This window comes from Tenrec ecaudatus, chromosome 14 (genome assembly GCF_050624435.1).
Source record: "Tenrec ecaudatus isolate mTenEca1 chromosome 14, mTenEca1.hap1, whole genome shotgun sequence".
In the NCBI taxonomy this organism is placed as follows: Eukaryota; Metazoa; Chordata; class Mammalia; order Afrosoricida; family Tenrecidae; genus Tenrec; species Tenrec ecaudatus.
The window spans coordinates 35,015,249-35,032,802 of NC_134543.1; the positions used below are offsets into that span (position 1 = coordinate 35,015,249).

General features: G+C 46.3%; 1 protein-coding gene across 2 annotated transcripts in view; it reads right to left on the reverse strand.

The window, feature by feature from the left end:
- The window catches only part of SLC39A9 (solute carrier family 39 member 9), a 36,618-nt gene that overhangs the window by 5,939 nt on the left and 13,125 nt on the right, over positions 1-17,554 (reverse strand). The window contains exons 2-5 of one of the 2 annotated variants that reach the window (XM_075531272.1): positions 10,779-10,932; positions 5,561-5,758; positions 869-937; positions 190-275 (exon numbers count right to left, since the gene is read on the reverse strand). In XM_075531272.1, the coding sequence (XP_075387387.1) occupies positions 190-275; positions 869-937; positions 5,561-5,758; positions 10,779-10,932 (507 nt within the window). The remainder of the gene's footprint in view (positions 1-189; positions 276-868; positions 938-5,560; positions 5,759-10,778; positions 10,933-17,554) is intronic. The other variant, XM_075531273.1, reaches the window with a different exon arrangement.

A 17,554-nucleotide genomic window follows, 5' to 3' on the forward strand; every position in this document is an offset into this window, starting at 1 on the left:
AAGGTAGCCAAACGGGCTCCAAGCAGTCAGTCAGTCAAGGCCCCCAAACAGAGCGAACATGACACTGACATTATTTTCTCTTGCAGCCTCACCCCATGCTCCTTGAGCTGCTACCCACCGACAGACACACTTTAGGAGTCGCTCCAACAGCAAGTCCCACCTCCCACCCCCCACCCCGGTTTGGCTCACCTTGTGCAACATGATGGCCACAAACACAATTAACTGGACGCTGGTCTGTGACGTAGAAGCTGCTGCTCCCAAAGCGACCCCATCAGCTGAATGTGGGAAAAGAGCAACAGAAGGTACCGTAAGGGGGAACAAGCGTGCCAAGCGTGGGCGAGGGTCAGAGAGGGCGAATTTGACACTGGGAAGCTTATTCAATCTCCCAGAGCCTCAGTTTGCTCAACTCTCTAAACCTGATTCAGTAAAGTTTGTATTCCTTAGGGTCTGTGGGCCATTAAATGAGGCCATGCATGCAAAGAACTCAGCACTGACTTGGACCATTCCACATCTGCTATTTCTGCTTTTGTTACTGAACCACGCACTCTGCTACCAACAATCTATTGATGCACCAAAGTGCAATGAGAGAAACACCAAAGAAAACTACTACTCAAAAAACTTTATCCTTGAGCACGGAAGCTTAAATTTCATCTAATTCCGCCCCCAACCACTTAAAATGATAAAAGGCATTCTTATTCTTGTCTTGCCAGCCCAGTTTTTAGGGCATGACTCAGTGTGCCAAGGCTGGTGCTGGAGTGCCTGGTCTAGTTACGCATCCTCCCTTCTGCCCCCTGGCAGCCAGCCCCTCCAACACTGATGACCAGTACCGCCTCCCCTCTTGCGTGCAGCGGAGAGAAGCCAGGCCCACCTGCTGCGTGGACCACCAGCCCCAGAGTGGTGGTGATCTTGGAATTGCTGGGCCTCGCTGCTTCAGAATCTAAAGTGAAAATGAGAGGGACAGGTATTAAGCTATGTGAGATAGAAACTGTTACAACATTGGCCTGGAGGTGAAAAATTATTTGAAAGCTCTTAAAGTACTACATTACTTTCCCACACAAGCGCCTCTCTCCGTTTCAAACACCTGGAAGACACCCCTGTTCTGAAGGAAGTCGAAGGGAACGATTCACCTGAGGCAGTCTCCCTTTAACAGACACATTCTGAAGGAAGGGTAGCTCAACTTCCTCACTCCTTAACCCTCTACCACTCCACGTCACTTCTTTCCAGGCCAATCTAACGATCACTGTCCACCTCTTCCCCTTCCTCAGTCAGCCTCTTGATCTTCACTGGAACACCAGACGTCTGTCCCATTTGCCCTTGCCCATTTATCACTACCAGCCATCCCAACCTAGAAGATAGCATCAGGACCGAAGGAAGCATGCTAACAACCTCCGCTATGCAGATGACACAACCCCGCTTTCTAAAATACAACCTTCAGTGTATGCCACCTGAATTTAAAGTCCATCTTGAGAAGAGAGCTGACAAATCCAACACGAATGAGAGACAACCAGAAGAACTGTGAGATGACACGAGGGAAGGACAAGGTATTCAAAAAGATCGGAAAGAAAGAAAAGATCAGAGTGGACGTAGAAGAATGGATGCCTTTGAATTACCGTATATACTTGACTATAGCCGACCCGAATATCAGTCGAGCCCTAATTTTACCACAAAAGCTGCATTAAAAATGTGCTGGAAAATTCAGCTTATACTCAAGTATATGCAGTATGGTGTTAACAATGCGTATGAAAATACTGTTGACTGCCAAAGAACAAACATATATCTTGGATGAGCTACAGCCAGAATGCTCTTTAGAAGTTTGGGTGGCAAGACTTCGTCTCCTGTACTTTTGACATGTTATCTAGAGAGACTGGTCCCTGGAAAATGACATCAGGTGTGATAGAGTAGAGAATCAGCAAAAAAGAGGAAGCCCCTCAACCAGATGTGTGGCATCGTGGCTGCAACAATGGGCTCAGGCAGACGATGAGGAGGAAGCTACAGGACCAGGCAGTGTTTCGTTCTATTGTACCTCGGGTCGCTAGGAGTCGGGACTGACTCACTGCCACCTTGCCTCAACAACAATACACTAACCTAAATTTCTATCAAGTCGACAACAAATCCCCAGTCTTACCTCACCCCTTTTTGTAACTCCCCTGTTCATTTCCCCGTGATCCTGGGAACCCCTAGCTACTGGGGGGTCCGATCTAAGGGACTGTTCTCCTGGCTCCGTACTCAGTGCTTGGCAATAAACGACTTTCTCTTTCTGAATGGGTAAACAACCAACTCAAATCTAAAGTAGCAGCAGCCAACCAGTGGGCTTTTCCTTTACTCTCATGCCGATTTAATTCCTCTTACATAGCCTGGTCACAGTCCCTTTCTGAACGGGCTCCTCCTCCTGGTGCATCAAGTGAACTACTCAGAAAACCCGCTGCTTTTCCAGTTTCGTCCCAACTGCTCTCCTAAGCAAGGAGCCCTGGTGACAGTCTGTAAGTGTTGGGCTGCGAACAGCAGAGCCAGTGGTTCAAATGCACCAGCCATAAGGCTGGCTGCTCCTGTACAGATTTTTGTTCTTGGAAACTCCATGGAGCAAATGATACTTGTCCTGTAGGCTATGAGTAGGAACCAACACAATGGCAGTGTGTTTTTGTGCCACTTGGTAGGTTGTTAAGTCTTTTGCCAACTGGTTCCTTCTGCTCACTAGCCAGTCCTTTAAGCTAGTTTCTTTAACATATTCTAACATCCTCATTTCCCCTTCCTCTAAAATCTCCACCTTTAATTCGTCACTATTCCTTAACCTATCAGCTTGTCAATCCAAGATCTACACACTGTTCAAAGTCTAGTTCTATGTCCATCTCCCTTATGTTGTTGCTCGGTGCTGCGAGCCAGTTCTGACTAACAGTGACCCCATGTATACCAGAGTGAGACACTGCCCAATCCTGTGCCAATCTCACAATGGTTATGTTCAAGCCCAACATTGTAGCCACTGTGCCAATCCATCTTGTTGAGGGCCCATCTACTTTACCAAGTGGGATAGGTCCGTTTCCCTTACCAACCAAACTCAGAGCTGGGGAGCAACCTTCCAGGACAGAGCAGAACTGCGCGCTGTAATTATGATGGAAACGGACTACACCTTTCTCCCACAGAGTGGCTAGTGGGTTTGGACCACTACTTGTCAGGTGGCAGCTGAGTGCTTTCACTACTGTACTGTCAGGGCTCCACCTCTCTCGGTCTGGAAACCTAGAGCTCTGTACACCGTCTCTATCACTCTCACAGGACAGAGTAGACAGAAGTGCCTCATCAGGTCTTCAACGCAGTCAATCTCTAAGGAAGACTATGCCATCTCTCTCCCACAAAGTGGCTAGTGGGCTCGAACTGGCCGCCACCCACTTTAATCCCTGTGCCACAGGGCTCCATGTGCTACTTCCAAGTTTCTTCTACATCATCACCTTCCAAACTCACTGCCATGGAGTCAATGCTGGATCGTCCGACCCTGCAGGACAGAGCACACTGCCCCGTGGGCCTTCCAGGATGTAACTCTGTACAGAAGCAGAAAGCCTCTTCTTTTGCCGACAAACAGCTGATGGATTCGAACTGTTAGCCCTGTGGTTAGCAGCCCGACACAAAGACTCTCTTCACTTAAATGTCTTGTCTCCAGATTGACAATGAAGTATACAGAATTAACCCTTTAACTGCGGTGTAACATATAGACCAAGAACAGCGGCCATTGCAACCACTCTACACGTACAGTTCACCGGGCTGTACAGCCACTTCCCACCCCACCCCCTCCGCCATCAACTTGGTCAAAATTTCTGTATCCTTCAAGCCACAGCTTCCCATGTCCCGTTCCCACCCACTCCTGAAACCACTAATAAACTCTGGTCGCTGGTCAACCATCTACTTGCCTCTTCTGGATATTTCACTTAAGTCCGACGATCCACCCCTGCTACGGAGTCACGGCAACCCTACATGGCCAAGCAGAGCTGCCCCGTGGGGGTCCCGTTACAGAAGCAGGAAGCGTCCTCTCGCCACTGGCGTGGTGAAGTGTGTAGCTGTTGACTGCAACAGCTTCAAAAGAGAATGTGGTGGTTTGCTTCTGGGAAGCGTGTTCGGTGCCATCGAAGCGACCCTAGACCACAGAACGAAACACTGCCCCGTCCTGTGCTGTGCTCACAATTACTCCTATGCTTGAGCACACCAGCGTAGCCACTGTCAGCCTGTCGAGTTAAAGACCCCCCACTCTCTCCTGAAATCCCCCGGGACAGCCACACTCTCATGAGGGTCACTGTGAGTTGGGATAGCTTCAATAGCTTTGGGATTTGTCTATTTTTCAATGGAAACACTCCGATTTGTTTATATAGTCATCTGCTGATGGGCACACTTTGGCTTCGGTCAAGTCAATATTTTTTAGCACGTTGTACAAATGCGCACACAGCACCGTGTACTCAAGAACTGCATAATAATGCCTGCTGGAGTGAGACGACACGTGTCTGCGTCACACGAAGACGGCACTGCTGTCATAAGAAACACCTCAGTAAATACTATCAGAAAGACATGAAGTGAACAGACGTGGACATCAAGTTATGGGAAGCGAGAGGCAAGCACTGAGGCCCAGCACGCACGATGACGAGGTTACGTGGTCGCACCCTGCGGCCCAGGATACTTACGATATTTCCAGCCCTTTCTTATCTGCAATATTCTCTGCCAATATACTTGAAAAGAGGTATCACTGTACTCAAAAAGTCTTCCAAATGTATTTCTAGCATGAGGGCATCGGGGCTGAACCGAGAATCGGATCTTTTCTCCCCTGAACATAAACCACACTAAAGATGTTGACACAGCCAAGATTCAACTGACTGATCTCCAGACAAGCTCCTATGATGGAGCATTCTAGGTGCTCTTTAAAAGCAGCTTATCTTTGCAGGGAAAGCAAGCTACGGATGTGTGTAATCCACCTGGGAGTGAGGAGTCACGACACTAGGAACCATCAGAACAGACACTCAAAGCCACTGGACACCTTGCTGCCACGCTGTCTGGTTAAAGCTGCCCCCAGTTTCACGTTCCTATTCAAGCGAAGCCAATTGTGACTTGTCACCCTGATGTATTAAAAGGTAAAATTTAACTTACTTATGATTTAAATCTATTTTATTATTTAACATGTTGATTGAAAAAGCCATACATCAGTCTCACATATTTATTTTAATGTTTTGATAACTATATGTCAAAACCCCGTCCCTCTGTGATCCATGTCTTATCCTTTAGGAATTTAAAAGCACCACCTGCCAAAGCAATATAGGCTCTGACTGCCTGAGGGCTCAGGGTACAAAGGCAGGTAAAGACCCTCGGCCCCTAGACTCTCAACCAGTTTGCTAGCTTGACAGCAAACCAGGGTAATGATGAACACTTCCTTGTGCCACAGGCTTACCACTGCCTAGAGCCTCTAACTGAATACAATGCTCAAGTGTGAGTATCGCTTAAGGCCATGGACAGAGATGATCCCATCGGCTCATTGGAGGCTCCCGAAGCTGCAAATTGCTTACCCGGCCCAGACCACCTGGAAGTCACTCACCTTCAGTGGCATGCACGTGGGAGCTGCCAATCTGGTCCACCAGCAGCATGAAAACGAAGCCCAGCACAAGGGACACGCCGATGTAGGCGTGCAGCTGCGCGTGCTGGTGGCCCGGCTCGTGTTCGTGGGCGGCTGGGGCCGGGGCTGCTTTGTCTGATGCGATCACGTTCTGGGCCTCGCTCGCTTGATGGTGTTTTCCTAAGGCAGAACAAACCAAAAACGAGAACACATCTTCCCCTGAGAATGTTTTCACACGGGACCTCCCGTCCTTTGGGGGTTCAATGTCTAGCTGAGCACTAGGTCGGGATATCATCCATTCCTGGGCTGTGATCCAGTGCATCACCAACATCTGGAATTTAAACTTCATGAAGAAAAAGGCCCCCTGTGTCTTCTGGTTTGGGCGTACACACCTTCTAACTGCGTTCTGTTCTGTAAACCTGCGATTATTGGTCTCTCTCCATCTGGAGGAAAGAAGAGCGAAGAAAACGAAAGGCACAGGCAACAGTCAGCCCAGTGGACGAGTGGACTGATGGGGCTCGCACACACCATTCTCCAAAACCCTGAGAGTAGCTGCCGTCTGTACGAAGAGGATCACATTAGAAGATTCTGAACAAAGCAGGAGAAAAATGTAGAACAGAACTCTGCAAAGCATGAAAGAGACGAGGCTTGTCAGCGGGATAGACTGGTGGGAGCACCAAGACCGTGGCCCTGAGTCACTCACCCAGGTGTTAGAATAATCAACCATTCAAGATCAAAGGGCAGAGAGGCCGGAAGGAGCAATGGACACAGGGAATAGGGAGGAAGTGGATGGGCAGAGAAGATGGAGGGGAATGCAATGGACGAGTTAAAAAACAAAATGTGTACAAATATAAAACTAATCATCCGCTCTGTATGCCTTCACCTAATTCTCATGAAAATGTTAAAAACCCAAAACCTTATTTTCTAACTCCTGAACGTTTCTTTAAGCTACATTTTTTTCTAACGGTGATTTTTATTTACTCATTTGTTTTATTTTATTTAAATATATAAATCTCTTGAAATTTTTCTTTATTTTTTTATTACTGTGGTGAATTCACATGACATTAATCATAGACTCTAGAAGCCTATGAGCAACTCCTTGAAACTAGAAGACAAGTTAGTTTAACATAAAATAAAGAAAGAGGATGAGAAGTGGGAGGAAGAGGAGGTAAGGCAGGAGAGAGAAAAGACAAAGACGGAGAAGAGGGACTGAAGTTATGTGACTACAGTTAAGAGTATTAAGAGGGCTGGAAAATCTGACGCCAACTTAGGTTGAAAGCTACTACCATGGTTGAATTACCTAAAAAATGGAGTGGAATATTAATATTTGATCTTGTAGAGGGAATAATGGGACGTATGGTTTGGGCCAGGATGGAATAAGTCCTATTCAACCTCAAACACCCACTGATTACAACTAAAAACTGCCAGACAAAACACAGCAAACCAACCAAGGATCTGAAAGTGGAACGGTGGCTAATGGAGGACAGACAGTCAACACTCCAGGGGACCTTGTCCTTCCTGCCAGTGTGAGGAGAGGGCTGCCGAGGAATACCCGTATATGAAGCGAAGGCTGCCTTTTGTCTCCCCCCCTCTGCCCTTTATCCTCCACCAGTCTTGCCTTCAAAGCAGCCCAGTCACAGGACTGCATAGCAGCAACACAGACAGCTCACACCCAAGAAACCCTCACCACTCTAGAAAAGTGGGCACAAGTGGCCTAAAGATGCGTTGGGGTCTGGGGAATAGATGCTGTCCTTTTTCCTGCCACCTGGGCCTGAGACCATCCAGGTCTGAGCAATGGCAATTAGAAAGAACAGACAGGGAGCTCAAACTCCTAGAGAAACCCCATCTGTCTGTACGAAGGATACAAGGGAATGGGCCCTGAGGAGCCTGAGAGTCTGAGCAGAAGACTGGAGAGTATAGGAAACAGAAAAGTTATTCCCCAGGTTGTGCCCCCATAATGTATGCCAAGCCTAAGGGGCAGTCTGCAGGCACGTGGTCAATGACTATAAACTTGGAGGTCAATTGCTTAAAACAGTGGTTTTCAACCTTCCTAATGCCTCGACCTTTTAATACAGTTCCTTATGTTGTGGTGACTCCCCAACCATAAAATTATTTTCATTGCTATTTCATCACTGTCATTTTGCTACTGTGATGAACTGGGCGACCCTGTGAAAAGGTCCTTCAACCCCCAAAGGAGTCGCTACCCACAGGTTGAGAACCACTGGCTTAAAGGTTATCTGCCTAAAGGTTGTCAGCCTTCTAAGGCAATCAGACTCTATTGTCTATCTCACCCTAAGCAGGGCCCACTCCCTTCTGGAGAGCCCAAAGACACTGAAGGTCAAACCAGCTCAGGGATGACCAAGGTTAGGTTGCCAAGTTGACTCTAGAGCCCGCCCATCTTGTACGTGTACATCTTCCTGTCAAACGTTTGCCCATTGTACAACCCCTTCCTGGTACACATGTGGTTACCTGTAATGAGGGGCACCGGCCCGCCCATGGACTGTATAGGAGCCTTGGTTGGAAACATATTCTCTCTGGGTGTACCTGGCTACTGAAGCCATGATGGTTCCGGAAGTGAGCATTCGCATGCTTTATCTTGTCTGATGCCTCTTTCATTTTACCCCTCAATTACACAACCGCCCCTGGGACCCATTCGACTGTTGTCAGGGTTAGTCAGCTCCTAACACACAACATCACGGGTGCGGTAGGGGTAATTGTACAGTGACAATAAGTAAAGATTATAGTAAATTCAGAGAGCATGAGAGATAGAAGAGAGATTGAAATAATGGAGTCAGACACATTTCATGGTAGCAATGCTCACCGCAGCCTCACGTGGTGGTCCACGTGGAGAGAGAGAGAGATTTATTGCTAACCAAGGCTTTTATATTTTCTGGGGACATGCAAGCCCCCTAATTACAGGTGAAGACATACGTCACAGGAAAGGCTTGTGTTATAGGAAACATAGTAATGGGAGAGGGGTGACCCAGAGGTATACAGGCAATAGGAAGAGGAAGGATTGGGGGTATACATGTGGCAAGATGGAAGATGGACGGATCCTAGATTCAGGATGGCAGCCTAACTTTGGATGTCACTGAGCAGGTTTACCCTGTTCCCTGGTTCACTATAGAGACTATTATTAGTAGGGTGTAAACTCCACCTACAAGAACCAAACCATGACTACAAGCCAATTGTCCTTAACAGCGGGGGGGGGGGGGGGGGCTATCAGTGGTGGGACCAGACAGTAGTCTGGCAACTGACTGTCTTCAGGGAGGATGTCTCTAAGCATCTGATCTCCCACCATACACTGGCAAAAAGCCTCTAATGTTTGGCATGTCTTTGGGGGAGACAAAGCTGGGGAAAAGTCTCGTTATAATCCCAGATTGTGGGGGCTGGTACCCCACAGGAGAGGGTGGAGCTGGCTGGGCAAAGGGCTTCTTTAATCTTGTGTCTAAATTGACCATCTTGGGCACAGTATATGCCCAAAGTAGTGTCACAAAGGCTATGAAGACGGAACTAAAGTTTGAAATCATCACCCCCAAAAGCTAAAACAAATCTTGTAATCTGAACTTAACCAGGTTAACCACTTAGCAAAATAAAAAAAGAGATATATTCTGCTGAAGATGTTAACAGGACCTTCATATTTGTGGCATACAAAGGAACAAAAAAGTTGAACCAATCACCAATGGAAGATAACCCAACCTCAATATAACTCAGAAACTGGAGTACTTGAATCTTTTAAAGCAGCAAAAATAAGCACATTTCAAATGAATTAACAGATGTCTTCAACAGAGAAACATGAGGGGTTTTTCCCTGTAAAACATTCTAAGGACTCTACCCCCACAAGCCCCCATAAAAACAAAATCCAAAAGCTCCCAGAATGAAGAAGTTGTAGAATGTGAGGCCAATATTTAAAATCAATTATATTTTTATCTACTGGCCAAAAAACCAGAAATAGAATCTTTGAGGCTCAGGACCACAGTCTCAGGAGTTCGGCAAGAAGAGGCTGGGGTTTGAAAAGCTCAGGAGCAGCAACCTAAGGTGTGGCTATTCATCCCTCCCCCTTGCTGGAGGAAAGGAGCGTGATGATGATCGAAGGCCCCTGGAGACAGTGAGTCCAGGGGACTAATGGACCACACAAATCTCAGCTTCTACCAGTCTGAGAGCAGAAGAATGGACGGCTACCACCAACAACTGTTTGTTCTGAACAGGATCCCATTAGAAGACCCTGGATAAAATGGGAGGAAAATCTGGAACAAAACTCAAAATTTTAAAAACCCCAGCAAACCAGGCTTCGAGTCAGATAGAGATTGGTAGAACTCTTAAGACTATGGTGCTCAGTCACCCTTCAGGTCTGGAAATGAACTCACCCTCAGGGCTATAATTTTCAGCCAGACAAAAGACCGGTCTCAAAGGGGAACACTACCACGAAGCGAGGTAGGCGCATGTCAGAAGAATCGACTAGGCTTTGTTAGAGATTCACTAGTTGTGGAAACCGATGGAGTGGTTCTACTCCAGCCCAGAGGGCCAGTGAGGCGGTATCAACTCTTTAGTGGTGGGGTTTGCCTCACAATCTGCACCAGTTAGCTATTAAGTTTATCAGAAAAGGTCCTTGAACCTAAATTTGCTGATCAATATACTTTTTCAATCACACTGAAAATGCATGTAGGATTTGGAAAATTTTGTGAATGGGCAGGCATTTAAAAAGGAACTTTCTAGGTGCTGTAAACAGTGAAGCACTCAGCTACTAAGTGGAAGGTTGGTGGTTTGAAGGCACCCAGAGGAACTTGGTGATCTGCTTCTGAAAACTCACAGCCATGGTGGAGGGACGGGGAATAAGAGTGGCTCCAATGTGAAAGACTGGCATTGATGCTCTATTACATAGCCCAAAAGGAACCTGGTGGCACTACGGGAAGTGTCTGGCTGCTAACTGCAAGGTTGGCAGTTCAAAACCACCAGCCCTTCCTTGGGAGAAAGTTCAGGCTGTCTGCTCCCATAAAGATTTAGGGCCTCAGATACCCATATAGGGTGGATATGAATCAAAATCCATTAGATGGCAGGGAGTGTGGGTTTTGGTATTCTTGAACTGGGGTAGCTGCAAACTGCCCAAACGTCCAAAATTTTCTCGAAGAGCTCTTCCCAAGGTAGAATTGTACATGATCTGTGTTCAGGGGGTAAAATACCACAAACTTCCCCTTCCCACCTTTCATGTCAATAACACGCGTCACATCAGGCCCTTCTCTCTCACCCTCAAGAACATCTTCATAGAGTGCGTGCACGCCTTCCGGCACAATGACGGCCAGAGCAGTTCCACAGAGAAGGCCGGCACCCAGAACAGTCACCAGCTTCAGCCGCTCCTGGAAAGAAAGCACCAGACATGGATGAAAGAGTTGGTCGGGAGGGTCCTATCTGCAATCACAGCTGTGAACTGCTTGCTTGTGAGATCAAATCCCCCAATGGCCACAAACCGTGAACAACGGTTTCGCTTCATGAATCATCAATACCAATTAAAATAAGGAGCTGCCACTTTTTAATTTGCCCGATTGGTAATGTTACCCTGGTGTAAAAGGAGGTCTGGTAGCATAGCGGGTTATACACAGGCAAGATCATGGCTGTTGGTTAGATGGGGTAAAGTTTCACGACAGAATTCTTATGGAACAGCCCTTGCTACTGTCCAAGAATGAGAGGAAAAAAGTTCTTCTGTACAATTTTCCTGGCCTTTTGAACCCTGGTGGCATAGTGGTTATGCGTTGGGCTGCGATCTGCAAAGTCAGCAGTTCAAAACCAACAGGCAGATCCTCAGCAGCAAGATGCGGTTTTCTGCTCCTTTAAAGAGCTACACCTCAGAAACTCACAGCGCAGTTCTACCCTCCCCTTTAATGTCACCATGCTTCAAACCTGACTCGATGGCAGTGAATTTTTTGGTTTTATTTACCAATGTGATTTTCAAAAAACATCTTAAGAAATCCCCTACCCACACCCCATGATCATCCTGTGTCCTTTCAGAAAAATCTACAACCTTCTGAGCTGACCCCGTGCTGCCTTGGATGTAACTGGCCCAGCAGATGTGCTGAGAAGCCACGGGTTTGCTGGGATTTGTTTGAAGGCACCCAATGAGATAAAGACAAGAGGACTTGTCTGCAGCCATCCACTGATGGCAGAAGCATGTCGAGCACATTTTGTTCGGAATAAACCCATAGATGTATGAACTGGAGCCATGGTAGCAAGACTTTTTGACTGCCTGGGATCTTGGCAGTATTAGAGTGATCTTAAAAACCACAAACTAAACCAGATGCTGGTGATTTCCAAAGTGCCAGTATAGTACTGTGCCCCGTAGGTTTGTTTAGTTTTTCAAACAAAAATGTTTTATTGGGACACAATCCAAATAGCATACAATTCACACATTAAACTCTTTAAGTGACTGGACATTATTTCTAAAAACGATGAGGGTCGGTGACAGGGCAAAACTTTCAACAGCACTTATTCACAAAGGCAGAACCATGTCTATCACATCAATACAGGCTTGAACCAGGAAAGGAGCAAGATGAAAAATGCGGAAAGAGGAAAAGGTCCTTAAGTATCACATATACAATACAAGAGATATTGGGGTGAGAGGGTCCCCAACACATTCAAACGGGTTCTCAGGAGCGATTTCGCGATTGTGGAAAATACTAAAGACAGACAGACAGCAGGGCACAGGGGTTCTATGTCCCATGCCAGGACAAAGAGAATGTATTTTCCAATGGATATATAGAATGGGGTTTACAGATCTTTCATAAAGCATGCAATTCAGGACACAAAAAAACCTCTTTGCCCCAAAAGTTCAGTTCTACAAAAGCAGAAGTTTTTGTGTGCAATTCACAGTTGAAGCCTCAGTTTAGAGAACAGAACTTGACATGTAACAGACTCTCCCTGATTATTGGTTGCAAGAACGCAAGCCCTGAGAGCTTGTACCCACCACCTCACTGGTTCAATACAAACGAATGCCCAGATGCGGTGGCAGCGTCTCTCCATGTGTACAGGGGAACTGAGCCTAATATCCTCCTAAGCGACCCCCCTGTCACTGGGTCGATTCTGACTCAGAGCAGCCCTCCAAGACAAGGGGCAATTGCCCTCTGGGTTTCCGAGACTGCAAGTCTTTACAGGAGAGCCTCATTTTTTTTCCTGTGGTGTGGCTGGTAGTTTTGAACTGCTGCCCTTGCAGTCAGCAGCCCAACTTGTAACCCACCGTATCTCCAGGACTTCTCATTCTCCTTATAGGTATAACCACGGTAAGAATTTTCCATGATGCAATGGATTCTGAATTTGTCATTTGGCTCACCAAAAGCCAAAACCCATTGTCATCAGGTCAACTGTGACTCACAATGACCTTGTAGGACAACCTATTCAGTCCCAAGGTTGTACACAGAAGTAGACTGCCATCTACAAACCCCTCCCCTCAGAGTGGCTGCTAGATTTGAACTGCCAGTTTTCGGTTAGCAGCCAGTTCCCAACCACTGCATCGCCATGTGTCCATGGCGTTGGCGCAAGGTGAGGCAAATTCACTAAATAGACAATGACAGTAGGACTCTATCAAGTAAATGGAGGCAGTACTGTCATTTACCTACTTCATGCAAATATCTGACATCTGTTTTTTCCCAAACAGGTTTGGATTCCATTCAGTATTCCAATAGTCAACAAAGAGATAAAAAGACTGCCCTACAAATCTTTTATCAGCTTGATAGAGTTCTACTAGCTCTTTCATAGTAACTAATATTATGAAGGCAACACTGCTGATAAATCCACTCACTCCTCACTTCTCATTTTGGTTAGGTTCCAGAAACCAGTTGGCCTTAAGTGAAAATGGAGGATGACCACACCCTATCACAATATGGAAGACGACTAATCTTCTTATACAACTACCAAGTGACATCATTACATAACAGCTGAGCACGGAGCATCAGGGCACACCAAGTTGACGGATAAGCTTAACCATCACAGCCAGCGTTACTGTTGCTTCACACCTTGACATTCGTTACTACCCAGGTGTCTATCATGAAAGCACAAAACAACCAACAGGCTGAGAGAGTTGACAAGAGTTAAATGTAAACATCACTACCAAGGGAATAGTTTCCGTTTGTATTTTAAACCTCTCTTAACTACTTGAATCATTTTAGACTCAATCTACTTTCTCTCAAGCACTAGAGATGCAGCCCCATGTCATGTGTTGGGCTGTCCTCATTCAGCCAACTTCATAACCAGGGATTTGATCGCAGAGCTGTGTGTCTATCAGAACTAACAAAATGTTGACATGTCCTCTGTTTCGCTTATGGGAAATCACAAAAAACGTGTATTTAAATGAAGAATTACAAATTGGAAGTGTAGCTCAAGGAGGAACTAGAGCTCCCAAAGCAATAGTTTCTGTCAGAGAGATGAGAGGTCGACTTGAGAGGCATGAACTGTGCAGCGCCGCTGGCTTTCTCGCTGACAATGTCACAGCTTAGTCCGCTGAGCCAAACGACTGACGGGGCTTCAATTCAAACAGCAGCACGTCCTCAATGTTATTAACGGTCAGAGTACAGCTTGGAGTCTGTTGCATTTTCTTGGCAAGGTAGTTAAATAGAATAAATACTTCTTGGTTTTTTACTCCCTCTCCCCCTGTCTTGCTCTGTCAGTACATTATTTAGTTCAACTGAACTTAGAGCAACAATTTTTAAAGCTTTTCATATGGAAAACCACTTATCTCAATCTGCCATGTACCATGCTCATTTTAGCAGAAGCAGCATTAATTAGTTTCCTAAAAAATTTTTTTTAATGTTACCTATCTTTTTATAAGATTGACCCCTAAAAAAATGTTAATCCCTTCAATTGATCCCTTTTGATGCATGAAGAGATATGAAGCAACTTGTTCAGGCAATAAAGACTTTCTCCAGTCTTACAAATGCACTTGCCTCAAGAAGGAGAGAGTTCCCAATGTCAAGTTAACAACTGGTACGTGCTGCTAATGAATCATAATGGGCAATGAAGAAAACTCACATCTGAACTTTGTTCAAGGCTTTGCAACCAAGATTTGACACCAGAAGCTTTCTGGCGCTAAGGAGCAGCAGGGCGAGCCTGGACCAGTTCTCTAACCATGCTGCTCCTCAGTGCCAGGCTCCATCTGATCAGATAAAAAGCCAGTCACTTCCAATTCATGGCAGACCCATTTGTGTCAGGGAGGAGGTGCACTCCACTGGGAACAGCATTCCAGATGGCCAGCTTTTCTCCCAAGGCACCCCTGGGTGAGCTCCAGCCTCCAGCTTTTGGTCCGCAACAGCCACCACCCGATGCACTTGCACCGCCCGTGGACTTGTGTGTCCTCACAGATCAGTATGGTATCAGCACACTAACACAGCGCCAGCAGAGAACAAAGGCTATCACTGTCTCTCCCATCAGCAGCTCCATGCAAGCCCAGCTTTGAAGGTGTTCCATCGAAAGCAGAGCCAAACCCAGACACTTGGCTAGAACTTCAAGTGAACAGTGACACTGTATTTGCCATTTTGCCGCTGGCATAGACACTTCCCCTGTCCTAATTCAGCTGGCAGGAAAAGTAACAACTCCCAGGAGGTGACAGCAGGTGCACGGTAGTCATGCCCCTTCCTCTAATCTTGGGAGACAAGGCTGATTTGTTTCCCTTTTGTATGGACGGCTTTTCCAGACAGTAAAGAAATGGAGGTCTGGGATCATATTGTTTAATATGACTATCAAAAACCAAACAGAGGAGCTGATATCAAGGGCTAAAGTAGAAAACAAATGTTTTGAGAATGATGAGGACAACAGGTGTACAAACGTGCTTGACACCATGGATGTATGTATGAATTGTGATGAGTTGTATGAACCCCCAATAAAATGATTAAAGAAAAAAAACCAAAAGAACAGAAAGTAGTAAAAAAAGAGAGCAAATTTAAAATGGTTCAAAAAGGAGAAAATCATAGAATGAAATTTTAATCTTGCTACACTTGCATTAATCGACTTTCCAATGTACTGGCTCTGGTAGGGCTATTTCCATCATGATCAGCGATCACAGGGGGTTCACTGGAGGCTTAACCCACACGGGCTCCCTGCAAATGGTTTGGGGCTTCCTCTGTCATCCATAGCTTTCTTTCTGCAAACTGGGTGCTCAGAATTTAAACTTCAATGCATTCTCTCTTAAAAAAATAAATAAATAAACCCAAACTAAAATAACTACCCCACACTCTGATTCAAAAAAGGCAAACTCCCCCAAAGTCACAGAGGAACCTGAAGGGCATATTACTGCGAAGACTCATGGAGGTGGTGCTCTGGGATCCACCGACAGCACATGAATGAGCTAGAGGTGAAAGAAGCCAGCCCCCCAAATCCAAAACTATATACTTATGATTCCAACTACATGACGTTCTGGAAAAAGCAAAGTTAAAGAGATCTTAACGAAGATATTAAAAAGATCAGTGGATGCCAGGAGTCTGGGGTGGGGGTGGGTGAAGCACAGGTAGAGCACAAAGCATGATGACATTATTATGTGTGTGCTGAAACTCACTGACAGTACAACGAAGAGTCACCTACACCACGGTTAATGAGAATGACATATTCATATTGGTCTACCACTTGTAACAAATGTACCACACAATGAGAACTGTTCATATGAGAAGCTGTGGGGTGGGAATAAATGGGAATTCTATTTTGTACACAATTTTCCTGTCAATCTAAAACAGTCTATTTCAAGGGCAGATATTGTATGAGGCCACTATTGTAAAAAGCCAAGAATACGTTTGCACCCAGAAAGGAACATTCTTTGAAGGTTACCAGAGATGGCAGGGAGAGAGAAAGAAATTACCAGCTAGAGAGAATCATAAGCAAAAAACCCTCACTGTGATCGAGTTGATTTCAACTCATATTGACATGTTACTTCTGGTGACACAGAGAGGCAGTCTATAATATGGGGGACCCAGCACAATGTGGCCCAGGGAAAGGAAGACATGGAGGCAGGCAGGAACAATGGCCAACTGTGGAGAGTACCGGGACATACGAGGCCCTGGGAAGAAACGGTACTTGGTGAGCGATACACCGGACTGGTGCATCCGCTGGGATACACTGGGAGAACACCAGTGGCATACACAGGGATGGCTGTGGATACTGTTATATATGCATTTGCATGTGCCACCTGATACACAAGGGTGCCTTCAAAACGCTCATGGACAAATCGAATTGAAACATAATGGAAATCTCCCACTTTTTGAAGTCCATCTTGTATATGCACATCTATTCTAAGAAGTGCTTATAGAAGCTTCTCAGCTAATCAAATACCCACTGTCTCAGGGAACATAATCTCCAGGTCAACTGGCCTCACACAGTTCCCATAGAGCCCAGTAGCATCTGGGGCCCTAAAAGCTTGGGAGTGGCCACCTCGGATACAATGATTGGTCTGTTTCCATCTGGAGCAAAGGGGAATGTCGGAAAAAGGGATCAAAGAAGAAATCCGTACAAAGGGCTTATAGCCCCATGAACCACCGCCTTCACCAGCCTGAGACCAGAACCATGGGCTCTAACCAGGACACACTGGAAGGTCCCAAAGAGAATTGGGGTGGGTGAGTGGGGGTGGGGCAAGGGGTGAATGTAGAACAAGATGCAAATTCACAAAAAAGACCAACCTCACTGGTCTAACAGAGCCTGGCGAAGCCCCTGAGACAGAGGACCTTAAACGCCTTTCTCACGCAGAACTGAAGCCACTCCCAGAGGCCACTGCTCAGCCAAATGGACAATCCAGGACCCCTGAACTTGAGACTGTCTTAGACCAGGGGACCCTGCAAGCTGGTGTGAGGCTGTGGCAGAGAAATGGTGGCTGCGGGACCAGGAGGCTGGCAGAAGATGGTGCAGCGTCTCCCAGCCTGTGCACAAGACGGTCCCAGTGGGTGTGCAGAAACACAGGGCAGCAAGAGAGCCGATCACCTTGGGCTGGCCGACTGGAGAGTGGGGTGCATGCCT